Source organism: Trachemys scripta, chromosome 11 (genome assembly GCF_013100865.1).
Source record: "Trachemys scripta elegans isolate TJP31775 chromosome 11, CAS_Tse_1.0, whole genome shotgun sequence".
Taxonomy (NCBI): Eukaryota; Metazoa; Chordata; order Testudines; family Emydidae; genus Trachemys; species Trachemys scripta.
The window spans coordinates 49,958,617-49,980,941 of record NC_048308.1 but is presented as its reverse complement, the minus strand read 5'-3'; the positions used below and the strand labels follow the sequence as shown (position 1 = coordinate 49,980,941).

The 22,325-nt window shown below is 37.7% G+C and overlaps 1 protein-coding gene across 3 annotated transcripts in view; it reads right to left on the bottom strand.

Moving 5' to 3' along the window:
• Window positions 1–22,325, bottom strand: part of GLS (glutaminase) — a 104,166-nt gene that overhangs the window by 45,961 nt on the left and 35,880 nt on the right. For 2 of the 3 annotated variants that reach the window (XM_034785101.1, XM_034785100.1), the window contains exons 7-11: window positions 16,540–16,598; window positions 7,661–7,693; window positions 7,322–7,380; window positions 2,779–2,845; window positions 2,103–2,153 (exon numbers count right to left, since the gene is read on the bottom strand). In XM_034785101.1, the coding sequence (XP_034640992.1) occupies window positions 2,103–2,153; window positions 2,779–2,845; window positions 7,322–7,380; window positions 7,661–7,693; window positions 16,540–16,598 (269 nt within the window). Of the gene's footprint in view, window positions 1–2,102; window positions 2,154–2,778; window positions 2,846–7,321; window positions 7,381–7,660; window positions 7,694–9,294; window positions 9,345–16,539; window positions 16,599–22,325 lie in introns of those variants that run through there. The other variant, XM_034785102.1, reaches the window with a different exon arrangement.

The following is a 22,325-nucleotide window of genomic DNA, read 5'->3' as shown; positions in this document are numbered from 1 at the left end:
GTTTCAGAGTAACAGCCGTGTTAGTCTGTATCCGCAAAAAGAAGAACAGGAGTACTTGTGGCACCTTAGAGACTAACAAATTTATTAGAGCATAAGCTTTCGTGGACTACAGCCCACTTCTTCGGAGCATCCGAAGAAGTGGGCTGTAGTCCACGAAAGCTTATGCTCTAATAAATTTGTTAGTCTCTAAGGTGCCACAAGTACTCCTGTTCTTCTTTTTGCGGATACAGACTAACACGGCTGTTACTCTGAAACCTAATTACTTGATAGTTTACTATTTTCTCCACAGTACCGGATTTATTCACTGCACAGAATGGACCTGCTCTGAGGATGAATCAGGATTGTGTAGTGAAAGAGGCTGTTGTCTGCAGGATCCTGGCCTCATTTGTTGCACAAGCTGGAAGGAAGTGTAGTGAATAAGCCATGTAGTTTGAAGGAAGACAAAGGATGGTCTCACAGCTAACACAAATGAATGCTGAAGTGGAAAACTGGATTATATCCCTATGTATGACACAGAGTTCTTATGGGATCCTGGGCAAATCACACCAAACTTTTCACAGGTGGTCACTAATTAGGTGTTCCTCATTTTCTGGGGGCCTGAACTGAAACCATGAGGTCTGATTTGCAGAGCGCTGAGCACTCACACAGCTGCAACAGAAGTCAATGGGAGCTGTGCTTGAATATATACATTGCTATATAATGTTAAGTACACTTGAAGATGCCTAGGATCTGATTTTTCAAATTAAGCACCTAAAATTAGTGGATACTTTTGACCTTAATCTCTTTGTGCCTTGGTTCCCCATTTGTAAAATGAGGTAATACCTCCTCATCTCACAGGGATGTTGTGAAAATAAATTCATTAATGTCTCTGAAGCACTCAGATGTGATGATGAGCACCACAGAAAAGCCCATGAGGAAATCAAAAATTCTACATTCAGAGCAGATTTTGAATATAGTACAGTAAACAAGTTATGGGACCATACACTGAACAATGAGAAAACAAAATATGGAATTTGCTGTTCGCCAAGGGAGGACAGTCCATTTTGCGCACTGAATGAGACTTAGGTCCTGTAGGAAAAAACCTGTATGTGATATTATTAGAATGTATCAAATTACATAATAAATACTACAGCTCTTAAATGCTAGTGCAATTCAGAATGTTACTACAATTCTGCATTCACTTTTACTGTTTACTAACAAAGATTCTTTGATTTGAATATTAGTTTGGCCTTGTCTAGCTGAAGTAATAAAGGCAAACACTAAATTGGCCTCACAGTGCTGATGCAGCTTATCATAGTTAAATGAAATAGTCAATAGGTCAAGAATCTACAGGAGTCACTTCCCTACCCATGAATGTTAAGAGAAAGCTAATGTTTAAAAATACGCTGCTCAGAGTTAAGCAATATGAATCAGAAACATGTTCCTTTTTAAAACATTGTTCTTGACTTTAGTGCTTCAAATTTGACAGGGACCAAGTGACAGAAAGGCAAAATCTAGTCAGTCTGTGGACAGTTTACAGTATGCACGACGGGAATGGTCAGTGGATTATCTGAGAAAAACCCCTACTTGCCAAGTTTGTGTGTCATGACAAGTGCAATTATTTTAGGTAAAAGCAAAGCAAAAAACGGGCTACTTGACTGTTTACACAGCGTAGTTTCTATGTTTGGCTCATAAGAATTAATTTGATTAAACAAGAGAGAAGAGGTGCAAAAGTGTTGCTTCATTTTGAATACTGCCCTCAAACTTGAAATTAAAAATTTGCATGCACATTATTCAGTTACACTATAAAGTTTAATGCCTTCCTCTGTGTAATGAACACAAGAGAAGCCAAAATATTCTGCCAAAGCCAGTTATGAATAATGCAGCCACCCATATATTCTCTCACAGCAGAAACTTGCTAATTCACACAACCGATGGAGACTCGTAAATTAGTTTTAGTTTAGTTTACAAGTTTAATACATCAAATGTTCTTTGTTCATTCCAAAAAATTAGGTATTAATGGGCTCCTTTATATCTATGATTAAGAGTTTGTGCTGCTTACACTTTCAAAACTTTATTTCAATTCCATTATAAGTAATCAAGATTAAATAAGAGTCAATCACCTGAAAGTAGAAGTCTAATATAGCAACCATGTCTGTGCCTTCTGGAAAACACTGGGGAAAGAAGTAAAAGTAATCTTTTAAACATGTTGATTATATCAAGATAGTAAATCAATTTTAAACTAAAGAGATTAAAAAAAATCAAATAAATTCCTGCCAGTGTTCAAAACATTAGTTTTAATTTTAAAATCTAGCTAACACATATACAAACGTTTAAACAGAAAACTTTAACGTTTAGGAAAATTAAATGACATTCTGTTTTAAAAGATGCAACTGTTAGATAGCTTAATACTCTCTAGCTACTAACACACCTTTACATACGACCTGAAGAAGTACAGACTAATTATACAGGGAAACACCTAATGCATTTTTTTTTTTTTTAATTAAAGAGTCACTTGTACTGAATCTTTAAAAAAAGTTACAGGACATGACTTTAGAATCAATCTAATATGCAGAAATGAGATTTGGGCTGTTCTGTAAGATTACAGTACCTAAATACATGTCTACAGTCTCTCCAAAGTGTATGAAACATATTTGCTAACTATTGTACAAAACACACACAGTATTCTAAACCATGTAAATAAAACCCAGATTATAAAATAAAAATGCCAAAAATTCAGAGGCCAACATTATGAGCAATAGAAGTCTTGCAAAACCAACAAACAAAAGATGGATAAACCTTCTTTTCTTTCAGATAGTAGCCAATTGCAAAATTTCGATCTCCACTCTCTCTTTCAGACTGGAACCTGAAAAGAAAAAAAGTTTTCAAATACTTGGATTGTAGAGAGAAACAATGGGAAGAGGTTTCTGTTTTGTTTTGTTTTTTTAATTATGGGCAAAGGAAGATGTTAACAAAAAAGAAACAGGCAGAGAGCATTGAAAAAAACAATTTTGTATTTGTTAAAAAAAAAAAAAAAATCAAGCATTAAAAAAAGGTATAGGAATACTGGTCTCACCAAGTTGTGGACTAGCTAGTCTATGTAACCACACCATTTCAACACTGTTACCGTCGTCCTCTGTCCTACTGCTCTAAACTTGCCCCCACTGACGCCAATGGTAAAATTCCTAATGAATTAAAGAATGCAGCAACAGACCCATAGTTCGTTAAACCCATTCAAGTCCAGTCTCGTCTTAAAATTAGACTGTATGCTGCTCAGGACAAGGAGTGCGTTTTATCTTTATCTTTGCTGACACCAAGTTCTGATTATAATTCTGTAAACCTTTCAGTAGCTTTTTTGGGTACAAGGGGATCCAAATAAGGCTGCTTGCGAAATTCAGCCAATACGACGCTTGTAATGAGGACATTTCTGATTTTAGACTACATGTAAGGGGCTGTTGGTCCATTACTAAAACTTAGTGGGGCGGGGGGGGGGAGGTTGGTTGGCTAGCTGCCAGTAACAAAAGAAAGAGGAAGTGTTGATGGGAAATCAGGACCCTGAGACTGACAGTCCCCAGGGCAATGGGGAAAGGCCAACGTTCCAGCTCAGCCAGACTAATGGAGTAAGGAGGCCAGGGGATCCTGTCTTCCATGTGAACTGGAACTACCTGAGCCAGAGTGGGGCCAATCTAAGGAGAGAACAGGAGCCTGAGCTGAGCTGCGGCGCAGAGGCATGCCAGCCAGAGCCTGAGAGAACCAGAGAAGCAGTCCAGGTCAGTGCTGGGAGCAGAGGTGCAGCAGCAAGAGGCATAGAAGCAGCCCAGAGAGCAGACGTGTACTGGGAGGAGAGCTGCAGCAACCAGAGCTAGAGAGGCCAGAGCAGCAGCCCAGGGAGCTGGAGGCAGAGCAGCAGCAGTGCTGGGGATGGAGCAGGGGCAGTCTGGAGCTCTGTGCGGTGTCTTCTTCTGGCTTAGCCAATTTACACATTGCTGCAGTCCACAACCCCTAAGAAAGCAATTTTCTCTCTCTCTCTCTCTCTCTCTCGGGGAATCTGATCAATCCGGGTCCGACACCAGGCCCATATATTTGTTAAGCAGAAAGATTTCCAGTCTGCCCTCTCTCTTCTTGCAGGACTGGGATCTAAATGATTTACATACAACAGATTTTCCAGGGACATGCAATTCCCCAAGACAGTAGAGACATCTTACATGTCTGTCACTGGCAGACATGGTTCCCTCACAGGAAGGGCAGTACTTAATCCCTGGGACCTGAAGGATGCCATCCTGGGAAAGTTTTGTTGTTACTCTTGTTTAATTTGCCCACAGGAAAATCACAAATACTAATCAACCAAGCAAAATAACTAATCATATCAACAAAGGCAGAGGCTAGATTACACAAGTATGGACAGCAAACTTTGTGTCTCAATGCCTGGAGACAGGTGAGAAGAACAGCTGGCAGTTGGTGCATTCCGCCCTTTTATGTCTTCACTGAGAAATATGAGGAGCTCCAGGTGGCATGCACACCATAAAGACACTGCTGTCTCACAGACATTGAACTCTAGCACATGAGGCACAAGCATGCCATTAATGCAATGTGCATCTGGACAATCACTTGAAGGAGAAGTGAACCATTTCTATAGAATGCTGCACCATGCTTGGAGGAATCATCTGTCACATAGATCCTTTTACTAAAGGGCATTTAATAAGCTTGACATGCCATAACCTGAAAGCCAATGAAAACAAGAAGCACGTTTGTCTTGTCTTTTCTCTTCCCCTCCCCTTTAGAGCTTCCTGACAGCTGTGAGGGAGAAAGCAGAGAGACCTTCACACTCTACTCTTCCTCAATAACCATTCTTTGGGTCCTCAATCTGCATGAATAATTCCAGAGCCTGCCTTCTGGGCTGCTCATAACTTACCCCATCAGCACGATTCTTGACTGTTTCACTATTGCCCACAGGGTTTTGATCATCAATAAAGCTGCGTGTCGGTCACTGATTCCATGACTTCTGCAGCAGCTGGTGCTGGCTCAGGGACTGCCCAAGTCAGGAAGCCCCTGGGCCAGTAACAGTAGTTTGGATGTGGGTGGTGGTTCAGGGCAAGGGCAGAATGTTGGGGTACAGGTGGGGGCACTTACCTGGGGGGAACCTCAGCTCCCACTGGCATGTCCCTGCAGCTCCTAGGTGAAGGGGCCAGGTGGGCTCCATGCACTGCCCACACAGGCACCGCCCCCGCAGCTCCCTTTGGCTGCGGTTCCCGTCCAATGGGAACTGCGCCTGCAGAGCTGGCGCTTGTGGCGGAAGCAGTGCATGGAACCACCCTTCCCTGCAGCTCCTAGGGGGAGGGGTGGCCAACACAGAGCTGGGGAGAGAGCCTGCAAGCCCCACCAATCCCCACTCCCAGCAACAGCAGGGGTCTCGGGCTGCACACCATCGCCCGACCCTGCACCAGCGGGCCACCCCCCGCCAGCGCCCACAGCCTGCTGCCCCCCTGAGCACTCATGTCCGTCCCCCCCGTCCAACTTTTAGTTAGGGGTACATAATAAGAGTCATGGACAGGTTACGGGCTGTGAATTTTTGTTTACTGCCTGTGACCCGTCCATGGCTTTTACTAAAAATACCCGTGACTAAAACATAGCCTTAATTATCAACAGTAAAAATGACCAGTGTTGTTTGTTTCACTCTACTACTGTTTAGCAAAACTCAGAGCAACAACATAGGCACCTTCTCTCTGCAGACTTAGAAAGATGCTGCATTAAATTTATACTTGGTTCACATATGGAGGTTACCTGGCAACCACAGAACTTTAAATGTTATTTTTTAAAATACAAGATTACATTCTGCAGAAATTGACAGTATAGTGTGAATGGATTTTAAAGTCCTGATTAAAGTTTACTCTAATTCAGCAACACTCTCTCTCTCTGGTAGAAGAGTAAATAATTATGCTTTTATCAGTGCAAAATCTAACACAATAAGGTGCAGAACTGAACTTTAATAGTTGAATAATATCTACTTTTACTTGTTACCAATAAAGTATACATAGTATATGTAAGCTGATTTATAGGTAGGCCAGTAAATTTTGAAACAAAAGCACAAGACCCTTTTCCTAAAAGTAACACTGAAAAAGGCAAGATAGTAATAAAAAGGAAAAGGAAGGACATATGACAGTGAAATATAATGAATATACACCTCCTTGTGATATATGCAAGTACAATCAAGAGGAATTTGACAGTTAGAAAAAGGGAATCAGGTTGGGGCTCAAGTCAACAGGTAGTCAGCTGCCTAGGGGTTCATGTCATTGAAGTGGTGGTTTGAGTGTCTGAACAGGGTGCAGAGACAGAAAGGGTCTGGGTGAACACACAGACCATCTCACATTTTCAGGCTCTTCTCCCATTAAATTTATGGTCATAGTCCTAAGGGGAGGGATCGCTCAGTGGTTTGAGCATTGGCCTGCTAAACCCAGGGTTGTGAGTTCAATCCTTGAGGGGGCCACTTGGGAATCTGGGGCAAAAATCAGTACTTGGTCCTGCTATTGAAGGCAGGGGGCTGGACTTGATATCCTATCTCCTAGACTGGAAGGGACCTTGAAAGGTTATCTCCATTTATTTATTTATTTTTAAAGAAATCTTAATGAAAAAGTTATCAGCTGCCACATTAAGCATTCCTGTATCAACTAAGCTCAGGTAAATTACAATCACGTCGCCCCCACCCAAACCAATCAGCATCCAAAATTCCCCAACGCTATGGAGCACACTTATGGTTTTCATAGGAATGTTGCCTCACCAGCCCTCAGAATGGCGGAAATCCTGCAATTGTAATAGAAAAGCCTAGTTTTCCTGCAGGAACCCTACATTCTAAGAGTTCCATAAGGGGAGTTTCCCCTATCTTAAAAAGATTATATAAATAATAATGAAAAAAAAAAAAAACACAAACAAGAAATAACAACTGTGTAAAAGAAGGATTTATAATCCTTTTGGTACAACTAATGTTAAAGTGGGCAATTTCATTTTTGGTATGAATGCCAGGGCTTACGCAGGGCTGTAGTTCCCAACTAAACAGCACTCAAAGGGAGAAGACTCTCAAAACCTAAGAGGGAACCACTGTTGTACATAATATTTAATCAAAACTATTATCGAATAGAGTGGCGTACATTAAGTACCACAAAAATGAATATATATTTAAATCAGAAACACGTAAATCATATAAGGACTGAAGTAAGATCTTAAATATAAAGGGTGAAATCCTGTCTCCACTAAAGTCAACTGGAGCTTTACCACTGACTTGAAGGGGGCCAGGCTTTCACCCTAGATATTTTACCACCAAACCTCAAACAAAAACAAAAATACTCACGTGGCATTACTGAATCCAACATACTCGTTACCAGCCATATTATTCATAAACTGCATCATCTATTAAAAAAAAAAAGCATCCCAAAATCTTCAGATCTGATAACATCATAACTCAAACCAAATTTTCAACCTGGCCTTAACTGAGACTGTTTTGGGGCATACAGTGAAAGTCATTAGGATGTCTAAATACCAAATTGCACCTACAAATCAGGCAGCTGTTTAAACAGCTCAAGTGTCACCTGCAATTTGAAGGCAAAAATTCCGTGAAGATAATGTGAGCCCTTGTATCATCAAATCTAAATATGATAAACAGCACCAGAATTTTTTAATATTCACTTACATAGTCAAATTTTTCTGCATTATTTGCTCCTTGCTGAAAGGAAAGAAAAAATATTTATAAGACTTGTTAACATACAAAAAACTATAGTTAGAAGTTCATTTAATTTAATTAGTTTTTTTACTTGTATATAACTAATAAAGATATAAATGTATAAAGCTACTTAAATATAAATTACTACAATCATTTTGTATATTAATATAATTACAAGAAAAACAATTAAAAAGTTAGGAGAGTAAATAGCTCAGATAACATTTATACAAAGAATGCTACAAGATGTTTTTAATCAAATACCTTGTATATAGGGGATGGATTTAAGCAGAACGAAAGGTATGCTTTATTTTAAGTGTTCTCTATTCAACACAACATATTGACAAAGAATAGTATGTAGTAATATACGTGACACACATACAAATTCATTGTGATCAATGTTCCTACAATGAATATAACACTGGATTAAAAGTATAAGAGGTTAAATTCTTGTCTTAATTTATATTAGCGCTGAGCACAGAAAAATTCAGACTTCAGGCTATAAAGTGTTTCCTATGGTTAGTGTCCATGCTAAAAATTTAATTCAGATGGAAGACTTAAAATAAAGTGTTACCTTTACTATAAAAATAACTGACTTAATTTAAGATTTAAGGTAAGTATCCTACCTAGCTAAAGAAACCGATTATTTGGGTTAGCAAAATATAGTATTATTCAAAAGCTACAATTTTAGAATCTTAAAACCTCAAGTGACAAAACACTAAAACTATATCAACATTTTGCTAGCAACGTAAGAAAAATCATCAAATCTTATTGCTCTGTTTTTGTTAAAATTAGTTCTTAGGCAATTTTTTTTAAGGATGTTTTCTTAAATTTGGTAAATGCCAGTGAAAGACGTATTGGCCCTTATCTCAATTTCTGATAACTGACCTGCTATATATTCTTATATATATATCCCGTCCCACCCCCCCCAAAGCTAATGCATTTTACTTTGTTTTGAAACAGCCAAACAGCTTCATTTTAATTTAAGAGAAAGTTTATAAAACACTAGATTAAAAATCTGAAATCATATCAATTGGCATCATATAAACTAACAGACAATACATCAGAGGTTTGTTTTATAAACCACGTCAGTATTGAAGATACTCTATTTAGATAAATCTTTTTGGATAGTGTATTGCCTCAAACAAATCAAGAAACATTACTCATGCTATGTTTAGTATAGGAAAAACAAAAAAAACGGAAGCTTTGCATATACCAGCATTTTACTTAATGAAAAGCATAAAGCCAGTTTCATTTCCCACTCTACAAGTGGATTAAGGTGTTGCACATAACCTGTGAAGCCCTACGCATCAACTCATCTACAAGAGGATGTGCAGTCACACATGTACAATCGCTAGCTGAAAGGAATACCACGCTGCTGTGCCAAAATGATGTGCCAATGGTCCCTTACACTTATAAAATAAAAGCTAATAAATAATCTTACTCTTAGAGCCAATAATCTCTAGCTAGATTATATCTAACAGCTATGCTAAAAAAAAATTCACAATACATTTCATCAAAATGTCTTGTATAATATACCAGAATACAAGCCTTAAAAATGTAATGCCAAATCTGTTCAATGAAAAATAATTAAAAAAAGAAATTACCAACTTCATTGAACTGTTGCAGTTGTCAAAATATTCCATAGATCCTAATGCTGTAAAATATGTAACAACATTTAAACCACAAAAAACCTTTTCAACCTTTTAAATGCACAATGAACATCTTTTTGGGAAATTGGGTCAGCATTAGTTATGGGATGCTGCATCAATAATCATAGGGTTAGACATTTAAAAGAAAATGAAATAAGTTATGCTTTTGTTTAAAAAAGGGAGAAGGAGAAAGATCATGCTTTGTGCAAAAATAAAAATACATAGTATTTCAGTTCTTTCTTGCCCAACTGAAAAAATCCTTTACACTTCATTAAACTGATTTTACTAACAAAATATAAACATTATGGGCAAAAGTCAGATGTATGATTAATATAGGAGTACTAACTATTTTCATTTCAGCATTTAAAAATTCAGTGTTTTGTCTTTTTGTAAACACCATCTGAGCTCACACTGAGGGAAGATAATCACTTTTACACAGCATCTTCCGTATACAGGTACTAATAAGCATGTTGACAGCTGATGTACACTTAGGCCCTGATCCTGTACACATGCATTCTTAAGTTAAAACACACAAGTAGTCCCACTGAAGTCAATGAGGCTATTCATATGCTTAAAGTACATGCATAAGTGACTGCATGACTGGAGCCTATATATTCAATATAATTCAGAAAACAAAATTTTTTATTTCCGTTATGTGTTGATAACTACAGTAGTGTCCCATTTTATTTCTACAGATGAAGGAAGCATACCACCCACCTTCTAAATCAAGAGGATACAGGGACAACACATATTTTATGATTGAAGTTCAAATATAGATACTAAAACTTAACTTTGACTTTCTATGGAAATATAGAAGATATTTTTGATAATTTAAAGAACGAAAGCCAGGGCAGCTTTTGGCCTCTAAAGTTTTATTTGACTTAGCTTTAGCTTGGCTTTCCAGTTTGTGGCTTTAATTAATTGATACTTTTAAAAGCTTCATAAGCAATCCATCTATCTAGAATGCTAATGAAAGGAAATATTCCATGCAACATCTTCAGAAACATGATTACATATATTAATATATATATATACACACACATATACACACTTATTGTATACATGCTTGTGTGTATAGTTTTGTATATGTAGTTGTGTATATACACATGCATAAACATTTATAAATGAACACAACAGTTTAAAATGCTAAGACAAAATCTGATGATAGGCAGGAAATTCAAAGTCGTGACACGCAGCTCTTAAAACTCATATGCATTTTTATTTAAACACAAAAGCACAATGAAAGAGTAAAGGCTGGCAAGTCTAACTTTGAATTTCTTTGCTTATCAATTCATGTTAGTACTTAGTGGTTTCTAAATAGGAGGGGGGGTTAGGTGGAGAATTCTTATTAATTTAATTGCTTTCAGAAAGAAAATATTCTGTGGAAGTTTGTTCTTATTTTAAGATAAACATTCTCCAACTGGGTAAATACTAATTGAATAAGGCGGTAGCATTTTGTTTCCATAATACGTAGAGCATATGAATACAAGTACCTATATATTTGACATAGCAAAACAGAGTGCTGTAAATACTTGCATTCCTTGCAATCAAGGAATGCAATAAACCCACGTAAAATGTATCTAATGAAAAGCAACTTTTCATTAACATTTGAGTTGTAGTTTATTAGACCTTAATGTAATATAATTTCTTTGCTTAATTACTGTTTTTATTAATCCAATCATTTAATTTGAAAGCAACCCAATGTGGTAAAAATATAGGTACGTTTAAGCATCTTGCTAACAATTTTATTTAGATCTTCATAAAATGCACTCTTGAGTGAAGACTTTATATGCCAAGTAAAACGGAATGCTAGGATTACATTTTATAAAGCCCCCAGAAAACACATATACTGACATTATTTTAATTACAGCAGCAAAATTTTTGCATTTGAATACATTATTTACCTCTTAATGGCTTTATTCTAGCTTTCTGTACTTACACACTTTTTTTGGTTAATCTGTGCATGCTCTGAAAACTGGTGTCTTGGCTGCTTAGCATAACATTTTCACCTCTGAAATACTTGGGAGCACTATGTAATAGACAGTATTTGACCCACCAGAACAATATTGACATTCTTAAATTATATATGTTTATATATAAACTATTTTTCTTGTGTCCTTAATGTAAGTATTGAATATTATGTGTGATTTACATAATTTATGAGACTGCACTACAGAACAGATTCTATGCCAGCTAGTGTAACATTAAGTGAAATTTACTCCAGTTGTAATGGGTCATAATAAAAAACAAAGACAAAAGAATGTGAATATTTACAAATCACTGAATCAGATAATATAAAGAACTGAGAAAGAAGAAAAATCCTACAAGTTTGAGTAACAGAAGAGAGGTATAATAGCATGAACCAACACCCAAATAAAGCCCAGGATTTTTATTTCCTCCATTTCTATAATCATGTTGGTACATGTTTTCAAATTCATATGCATATACCTATTTAAGTGTCAGACAACCAGAAGATAAAGAAAGAAAAAAAGATGGCATGTGCTTATGTAATTATACTATTAGATATACTGGATGAAAAGCAGGGACTTTTCTTATCAAGTGGTATGAACATGTATTATGAAAATTAACTTCTGTAAACCTAAGGGTTGTGTAGTGGCACTCAACAGGACCATGGCACTGTCAGGCACATTTCTCTTTACTCGCAGTCTCATTTATTTTGTGAGTCACAGCACTTCACTACAAAGGTAATGTCAGAATACTATGAAGCATGTAAAACTAATTAATATGCTTAGTTTCAAGAAGTGTCTGAAAGTGCTTAATTGCACATCTTATCTTTCTGCAAAGTTATTTAAGTTTAGCTGAGGATGTGCATGCACTACTTCTATCCTGATCTTTATTTTTTACCCCACGCTGATAATCCTTTGGAACTTTTTCCGAAGGACTTTTGATAGCACACATTATTGTAGTATCGAAATGCTTCCCATTTCAACTGGAGGAGAGAACTGCACTTCATGGAGCAACCAACTCTTCCCCTTTCCTTAACTGCAGAAGGGTCCACTGTACTTGGAAAAGGGTTTTTTTTGTTTTTACATTTTGTTCATTTAAGTCCTTCCCATTATGGCAGGAAAGCTTTATCAATACAAAGGGGGTCTTGCAACATGCCCTGTGGTACAGCTGCCAACTTTCTAGTCACAGAAAGCCCTGGGCCCTGCCCCCATTCACTTCATTCCTCCCGCCCTCCATCGCTCGCTCTCCCCCACTCTCACTCGCTCATTTTCACTGGGCTAGGGCAGGGGCTTGGAATGCAGGAGGGGGGGGAGGGCTCCAGCTAGGGGGGTGGGCGGGCTCTGGGGTGGAGCTGGGGTGCACAAGGGGGCTCTGGGCTGGGGCTGAGGGGTTCAGAGTGTGGGAGAAGGCTCAGGGCTGGGGCAGGAGGTTTGGGAGAGAGGGTGAGGGGTGCAGGCTCTGAGCAGCGCTTACCTAAGGCAGCCACCAGGAAGCAGCAACATATCCCTCCAGCTCCTACGCATAGGTTTAGCCAAGAGGCTCTACATGCTGCCCCTGTCCGCAGGAGCTGTCTCCACAGCTCCTGTTGGCTGTGGTTCCTGGCCAATGGGAACTGCAGAGCCAGCACTTGTGGCAGGGACACCACATGGAGCCCCCGGGACCGGCCCTATGCCTAGGAGACAGCGGGACATGCCAGCTGCTTCCTGGGAGCTGCGAGGAGCTGGGACAGGAAGCCTGTCAGCCACACGCCAACTGGACTTTTAACAGCCCAGTCAGCAGTGCTGACCAGAACCGCCAGGGTCCCTTTTCAAAAGGATGTTCTGGTCAAAAACCGGACACCTGGCAACCCTACTCTGTGGTCGGATTCTGAATCAATTTCTTCTCTTCTGGCAATTCCTTCCACAGCCATCCTATCCTCCCACTCCCTTAACGAAAGATCCATTCCTCCTCTCAAGTTCTCATGAGGTTTGTCCTGGGTTCCCTGTGCTGTGTTTCCTAAAGAAGTGCAGCTGTCTTGGTAGGTTATAAAAGAAGATGCAGTTGCTGATATAGCTAAATGCTCACGCATTAGGAGCTTTGACAATCAGGATCAAGGCCTCAGATGGCAACAGCAGATCAAATAACTGACAGGGTCACCTATACTACATAAATATACATCTCCCCAACAATGGGGCAGAAAACTGCAGAAAGTCTGCAGAAAACTGGCTGGTTACATGGTGCTGCATCTCCATGTTTCAAAGCGTTGTATAACACTGAAGACAGCTAAAATGATAAATACTTTCCTAATATTTCTTTTCCATGTGAACAATTGCTGTAATTACCACTATAATGTTATGTTATTGTGCATGTAAGGGGAAGTGGCTGCCCAATCATAAATGAGAGGGAAAATGGTCTAAAAGCCTTTTTATTAAGATCCAGTCAGCAACAGGAAAGAGATTTAGAACCCCCCAAACTAAAGCACTTTTACATGGTTTAAATCTCTGAAATAGTTATGTGGAGTGTAAGTACAGTTAGCATAGAGCCTGGAGTTAAGACACCAAATTTTAAATACACCAGTATCATTACTGGTGTACTACAGCTAGGCTGTTGTGTAAGCTTTTAAAATTACATGATGTAGTTATGCTTAGTAAGAAAAACAAATATGAAAGTTAACAGTAAAAAGTAAAAGATTAATTGCAAAACCCCAACTACATATTAGGTCCATATTCTTTTCCAAGAAGTGTATAACTCCAACTGTAGTCAGAGTTGTGTGTATGATCCCAAGGGCAGAATTTTTCCCTTAAAGTGTTAAGATACTTATGTCAGCAACAACTCTTATCCAGTGAAAAATTCACCTTGAGATGCTTTCTCCACTCCACGAGTACCAATACTATCATAAGTATTAAATGATAATTTGCACAAGAATTATGAGGCAACACCCAACTTTTTTTTTTTTTTTTAAACTGATCATCCAGTGTACTGTATTGTATTTATATTTAGAATACCTTTAATTGTTCAGAATATTAACAGATCAAATCCAGGAGCTCTTAAATGTCAGTGAAGTAACAGTTTAACCAAAGAGGTAAAATCTGGTCAGAATTTTAAAATACAGCAATAGTCTCTCCATACTTCTTAACATAGTTTTATCAAATGTCAGCATGTCATAAGATTCGTATATTTGATCACATTTAAGATAATGTAAAAGACATTTAACTTCTTGATTCCAAAGGTCATGCACGGTCCTCAATAAATATGAGCAATTCCCATGGACCCCAATGACAGTGAATGCATGTGAACTGAGGGCAGCATACGGTTTTAATTTAGCAGTGTGTTTAAGAAAATAATGATAAATCTTTATATATAGATTATATCCAAACTTAAGTTCGCCAGTGGTCTATCCAAATTTTCTACACAATTCATATGTAAGAGAGCTAAATTGCAGACTACAGGTTATCCTCACAAAATATAACCAGTTAATGTTTTGTACCAGTTGATCCCAAATATAATTTTCCCAAAGTAACACTTTTATTATTAGTTATTCAAATGTTAAATAGCATTTTAGTGGAAGCAGTACATGAAATGATCTAGATATTGTCACTCTGAAAACAAATAATGAAGCGATAGTATGGTATGCCTATCAGATGTGCAGTTACTACAGGCAAACATGTCAGTGAAATGAAATTTGGCCTATAAAAAAACATTACAGCATTTTTAAAACAAATATCAGCTACATGCACTAAAACCAAAATTTGTTGGATCCATTTAACTACACCATTTATCAAGAACTCTACACTGGTGCCTTCCAAATAGTTACACGCTGTGCTTTTGTCAGAGATCAATGACCAGTAAGTCACACTACAGTAGGAGTGACATTTTGACAGCTTAGACAAACACAGATTTTAAAACTCACTATTACCAATGTGAATTTCAATGCTCAGTCAACCAGTAGAAAAACTAATCATGAATACATTTACCTGTCTTACTTATGGCCCTTTTCTTTCACCTATAGCTATTAAAGATAAAATGTCTTTAAGCAGGAAATTTTACACCTTATTTAATACAAAATAGCAGAAAATCATGATGGAAAAATAAAGAACTTTTCATAACTCGCACTTTGCAGGCAGGAGCTAGGAAAAACACCAGAGGCTAAATGAGTTTCCAGATGTAATGAGCACAATGTAAACAGAAATTAAGAAGACATGCTTGGAAAAATTACGTAATCTAGTTTTAAATTTTCCACATCAAAACTATGGAGGACTGAAATATTCACTAAAAGTCAGTAACGTCTAGATATTAATTCACCATTACAAAACTAGATTTTCATTCCGAGGATTGCAGCAATGGTATGATGAACACTGGGCCTACATCTGCACTACAACACTAACAGTAGCACAGATGTATCACTATAGCGCTGCTAGTGCAGACACTCTAAGTCAAGGGGAAAGAGCTCTCCCTTCAACTTAATTACTCTAGCCCTGAAGAGTAGTGGTAGCTATGTTGGCAGGAGAAGCTCTCCCACTCACATAGTGGTGTGTACACCGGCACATAGCTGTTAGTTTCCAACCACTTATTTGAGAAAGTGGATATTTTATGTTCAAAGTAATAGTAAATACAAAGTAATAACTAAATGAGTGATTTAGCTACACAGGAGGTTAATTGTGGGCAAGTTTAATATAAGAGCATGGAATTTAGGAGTTGTGCAGCTCCTGTAAATGATAGCTAAATTGTAAAGCACTCTAATTTTCCATAGAAGGAAAACAAAAATTCCTCTTGTACTTTTATGCAAGACAGGAGAATTTAAGTCCAGAAGCACTCTTGTGACTCTTTCTCATTAGGCGAGAGAAGATTTAGTGCATTTCTGAGGATGTACTCAGCCTCTGACGACGACTAAACGACATTTCTCATAACAAAATTGCACTAAATCGCTCAGTGAGATAGTAGTCAATCTTATCCATTTGTCTGCTTCACCCAGCATACAAGAGGCTAACTGGATGTTTGTTTCAGCCAAATGACTCTGGGTCAGATCACGGTATCTGTCTTTCAGAAACCTCGTTAATGAAAGTTTTAGTACTACCCTTGTTTTGAAGTGCTTACTTTGCAAGTTATACAGCTTGTTTGCATGCTTTGGTGTGCTAGTTACAAAATTCCAATTAGACTTCTTATCTATACACACACAAATGTACAGCACTACTAACTACTAATTTTCCACATTCAAATGCAATACTCAAAACTAAACTAGTGTGAATGTTTTACCTTGATTAAGGAAGTGATCACAATTGCTCCAGCATTCACCATAGGATTGTGAGGCCTGTCTGTGAAATAAAAATTTTCAATTACATGTACATCCTTAGGGCTGAAGTTCACACTTGTTTTAAACAAAATTAAAAAAAAAAAAAAAAAAAAAAAATCGAAGTCAGCCGACATATTTGAGTAAAAATTATACACACGTTTCTTGAAGCTATGGCTGTTTTATTTGATTGTAATAATAAATTACAATACTATAACACAACATTATATAGTTCAGCAATATATAAATACAAAAAAATGCACTACAAATGCATCACTCTAGAACCTACAGCATACTTCTCTCCATGAAGTGGAACACTGCAGCCTCTACCTTCTGAATATGTAATTTTCATTTGTTACTATTCTACTACATACAGTGCTCTGAAACAGTTATGTGAAAAGGTTATTCTTAACTGGTCCTGAATTATATTTATAGTCTTAACTGAATAATGAATCCATTATCCGTACTTTTAACTATTATATTAGGAAACAACAGGTGGATGAACACCACATTAATTAATGTATGAACCCAAAGTCTCCCAAGCAAATGTCAAACTCAGGTGATGTACATGCATGGTAGATTTTACTAGTGAATCTCTTAGTTAGCTGTAAGAGAACTAAAATCCTTAACCGGCAGATGCTGTTAGCTCCCTAGTATTTATAAAGTCACTAACCATGCAGGGAAGGCTCATATAAATTTATTCTAACTAGCACATTTCATGAGAGCAATTATGTACGACTGATACTAGTTTCAAAAAGGAATATGTTAGTACCCTGGACAGAACTAAAGCCTATTTTTTTAATCGAGTGTCATACAGACTAAGTTGACATAACATACATAGGCTTCTGACCTGTATTAGACAAATACTAAACCATTCTGATAAAAAAACAAAACCAGTGGAGCCCATACTAAAAATGGATTAAAAAATGGTTCTCAAAAAGTAATTGTAAGGCAGTGGTTTTCAACCTGGAGTACGTTTACCCCTGGGGGTATTGTACAACAGGCTACATAAAAAGTACTAGTGAAGTCAGTACAAACTAAAATTTCATGCAGCGGCTTGTTTTATATCGCTCTGTATCCTATCTGCTGAAACATAAGTACAATATTTACATTCCAATAATTTTATTTTATTATATGGTAAAAAATGAGAAAGTATGCAATTTTTCAGTAATAGCGTATTGTGACGCTTTTGTACTTTTATGTCTGATTTTGTAAGCAAGTAGTTTTTAAGTGAGGTGAAACTTGGATACGGTACTCAGGATAAATCAAGACTCCTGACAGGGGTACAGCAGTCTGGAAAAATTGAGAATCAGTGTCCTAAGGGGATGTTTTTAGAAGGGTCCTCTCAGTAATCTGTACTTGGACCAATGCTATTTATCAACCAAACTTGTAATTTCATCAAAAACACATTTGACAAGATTTATTTTCCAAAAAATCATGTTGATTGGCATTAAATTATGCTATCATACTCTAATTCCTTATGGATTGCGTCACACATCACCCATTTCATGATTCTGCATAGGATCAATGTCAGGCTGACCACTCTACAGAAAGACTCCTAACTATGGGCAAGTAACTTTTCAAACCCTATGAATAAGTACATTTCCCCTGTGGAATATGTGCACTTATGGAAGTGGAAAAAATAAAAGCTCTCTTATTACACAAACTTTAAATAACAACAACACAGTGCTCTCTTTCCTGACATGTGACCGACTAATGATATAACATATACTAGAAAAAATGCCATCAGCAAGGGTATGGCACATTTTGCAATGACAGAGAATACAGGTTTGTGTTATAATTAAACTTGTTTGCCAATGAGTGACATGCCAACATTTTGACAGATTTTGGTCTGATGTCAATCTTTCCATATGACTGCCTAAATTATTACTATGCAGCGTAGTTGTAGCTGTGGCAGTCCCAGGATATTAGAGACACAAGGTGGGTGAGGTAATACATTTTACTGGACCAACTTCTCCTGGCAAGACACACCACAATCAACTTCAACAATGAACCCAATAGACAACCATATACAAGAAACCGTGAATGTAGGTGTGGTAATCAGTGATCTATGAACCACCCAAACACACCAAGAAAGCGGTTATCTACAGCCAGACACTCAGATACCATAGAAAAAGCTAAGAGGAGAAAGTCTCAAATATATCCTTAACACACTTAAAATCACCTTCACCAGACAAGGACATTCCAGAGAAGTAGATCACATCATGGTATGGCCACCCAAATACCCCAAGAGAACTTGCTTCAACACAGAAATAAAAACCCCTCTGACCACACACCCCTACTTGTCACCTACCGCCCCACACCGGATCCCATATAGGGTATCATCAAACTATAACCCAATACTTGATGGGGACCCCATCCTGAAAGAAATCTTTCCTGAACTCCCTTTTGTGGCCTTTAAACAATCCCGCAACTTCATCATCAGAAGCAAGCTCCCCACAGACCAAGACACACCAACTCAAAGTGGCACCAGACCCTACCAGAACAACAGATGCAAAGTCTGAAGACATATCTCCACTACTACAATGATCAACACTACCTCCCACCCTGCACAACACACCTTTCGAGATACATGGATCCTACACACGTAACACAACAACATGTGTATACCTGCATCCAGTGCACTATATGCCACAACAACAACGTGGGTGAAACCACACAGTCACTATGGTCCCAAATGCGCTGTCAGAGGAAAATAATAAAAGACAAAAACACCCTATCACCTATGGGTGAACACTTTTCACAAAGCGATCACTCTATAGCTGACCTTTCAGTCCTCATCCTCAAAGGAAACTTGCACAACACTTTGAAAAGATAAGCCTGGAGTTTAAATTCATAACTTTGCTAGACACTAAAAATCATGGACTGAATAGACAACGGATTTATGGCTTTCTGCAACAATTTGTAACCTACTCATCCCCTCTTTTTATCCTATGACTGCAGAGCTGTTAACAGGCCTTGAATGGTCCCGTAGAATATGTGCTAGCTACTTACGCTAAACAATCTGTTCCACCTTGCATTTAGCTATGATGCTCAGCGTACATTTCCCAGGCCTGAAGAAGAGCTCTGTGTGGCTCAAAAGCTCGTCTCTCTCACTAACAGAAATTGGTCCAATAAAAGATATTACCTCCCCCACCTGGTCTCTCAAAATTATTACTATTCTGCCATGTAATATTCAGTTTAGGGAGCAGATAGATAAAAAATGATTGCCAAATGCCACTAAACCATATAAATAAATATATGCCATACAGGCAAACATTAAAAATCATTGGCTACACTTTTATTTGAAGTTTAACTGAGAATGAAAGAAAACATTCATGGCCTACTAAAGTCCCCACAGTCTCCTCCAACATTATTAATGCAACCTCAAGTACCTATGGGTACATTTGCACCAGATGTCCTCAGATCCACCAAAGAGACAGTACTCCAAAGCACAAACCCTGATATCCCTTCCCTATTAGCTGGTTTGCCCTCTTTGTGCCCAGCATTGAGATTTGGCCCCCAACAATTATGTCCTCCAATACACTACTCAGAGTATAGCTGTCAAATTTAAATGTGACAGAAATATTAATACTGATATAGGTTATGTGAGCATATAAGAAGCATCTCTTTTCTCTAACATGGTCATGCAGATCAAATATCTCCATCCTGAAGGGAAAAGAAGTATAGGGTGACCAGGTGAGAGGAAGAAAATATCGGGACACATGGGAGAGCAAAATAAATAAACAAATGACTTTTCTCCTATGGACTACTTATTGGAGAAATGCATATTTACAATGAAGCCTCCGTGAGAACCATATTGTACAACAGTAAAGTTATTATTCTAATGGTTCATTACTGTTGCATTGTTGGAATAACTACTCAAGTCTACACCCATACAATTATTCCATATGCAACTTAGACCTTTCCCCTAGTAAACTCAAATTACACCATCTCTTCTCTGCCAGTTTTCCCAGTTGCTTTTCCTCTGTTGACCTTATGCCCTTTTTGTGTTGACTCCCTAGCTATTTGGCTTGCAGACTCCAAGCACAGAAAGAAAAGGTCAACCCTTGCACACTATATATATTTGAAAAGATTATGGCTCAGGTCAAATGCATGTCATGCTTCCCAAAACATATAAGGCATGCTAAGCCTTTGGGCAGGTGCGCAATGGAAGAGATAGGAAGAAGAGTGCAGGGAGCCCCTACACAAGGGCTGTTCACACAGACAAGTCCTTTCACTCAGGAAGCAAGAGAACCCACGTAAATATTTAGTGCTATACTCTCAAGGATCAAGCCAGGCCTTTACTTTCAGCCTCCAAAAGAAGCTTTCCCTAAAGTCCACAACATGTGTTTAACCAAGTACAAACAGGTGTAACTGACAGATAAGCACAGCTCCTGTTAAGTAAGGGCGTGTCTTCATACCAGGGTAAGTCGACTTAAGTTACGCTACTCCAGCTACGTAAATAACTTCTTCACTGAGCTGCGTTGACAGGGAACATTGTCTGGCAGGGTGGATTTGATTTAAATCACTAGTCAGGAAGACTTGATTTAAATCATGGTTTTCTACATAAATGTGTATTCTTGTTGGTTGTTATAACCTTAATACATATTCTTCACAGCTCAGAGATAGATGTAGGTTTCATTTTTAGAAGGTACACACTACACATTTTTAAACAGTGATTTATTTTGAAAACTTTTCAGATTAGTTTTATAGCTATATCAGAAAATGAATGATTGTTTGGTTATTTCCTTTACCAAAGATAACTGAGGCAGATATTTATGAAGTCATTGGGAGGTGAACTATCTCCAATTCAACAGGTTAATCATTAATATTTGGAGGATTTTCTTGTCATGCTGTATTAGGAGATCACCACCGGACAGACATTTAAATTGTTTTATTTAACTAAAACAAAACAAAACAACAAGTATTCTGGATTTTTTTTCTTCAACAGCAAACATCTAATATTTTAACAAAACAAGCATATGTCCCTCGCTTCTCACATTTATCTCCAGACTTCTTCTCCTTGTCCAGATCTATTCTACCCCCATCTATTCCATCTTCTATTCATTGAACTTTTAGAAACTTTTCACTTTTAGAGAGAGGTAAAGGATTGACTCTGTGTACACAAATTTGTAGAGGGACAAATTTGTTGAGGTCTGTTATTTCTCACCTCTATATATTATTTATTTATTTAAAAGCATTTTTGCTGTTAACAAGCATGTTACCTCTGGAGACACAAACCCACAGTTTGACAACTGCAAAACTAAGCATCTCTGATGGTATCTTCTAGACTGTGCACTGAGTCCCATTGGGTAGATAGAAAGATTAACCTAAATAATCTATACAGAAGTCTGTAGATCCCCATGAGATTGGGTCCCTAACCTATGAACTATTGGAACTCATTTACAAAACTTTTCTTAAATATTACATGAATATATTGTCTCATACTATAGAATCAGAATATTGCCTGCCTATTACAAGTATATCCATACTATGCCATATAAATATTGAGCTGTTGTGCTATTGTAATTTTTAGACCTAACAGCTGAATCATTTTGCCTTTGGCTCAGACGACAGACACTTACATACTTGGAACTACACCAAGGATATGACACTATATTAGTTCTTATGTAGTAATGAGATGTGTAAACATGATAAAGAAATCTTAATTCTAAAATTTCAGATGAAACCGTATAAACACTATGCACATGAGTAACGTTATGCACAAGCATAAAGTAAAGATTGCATG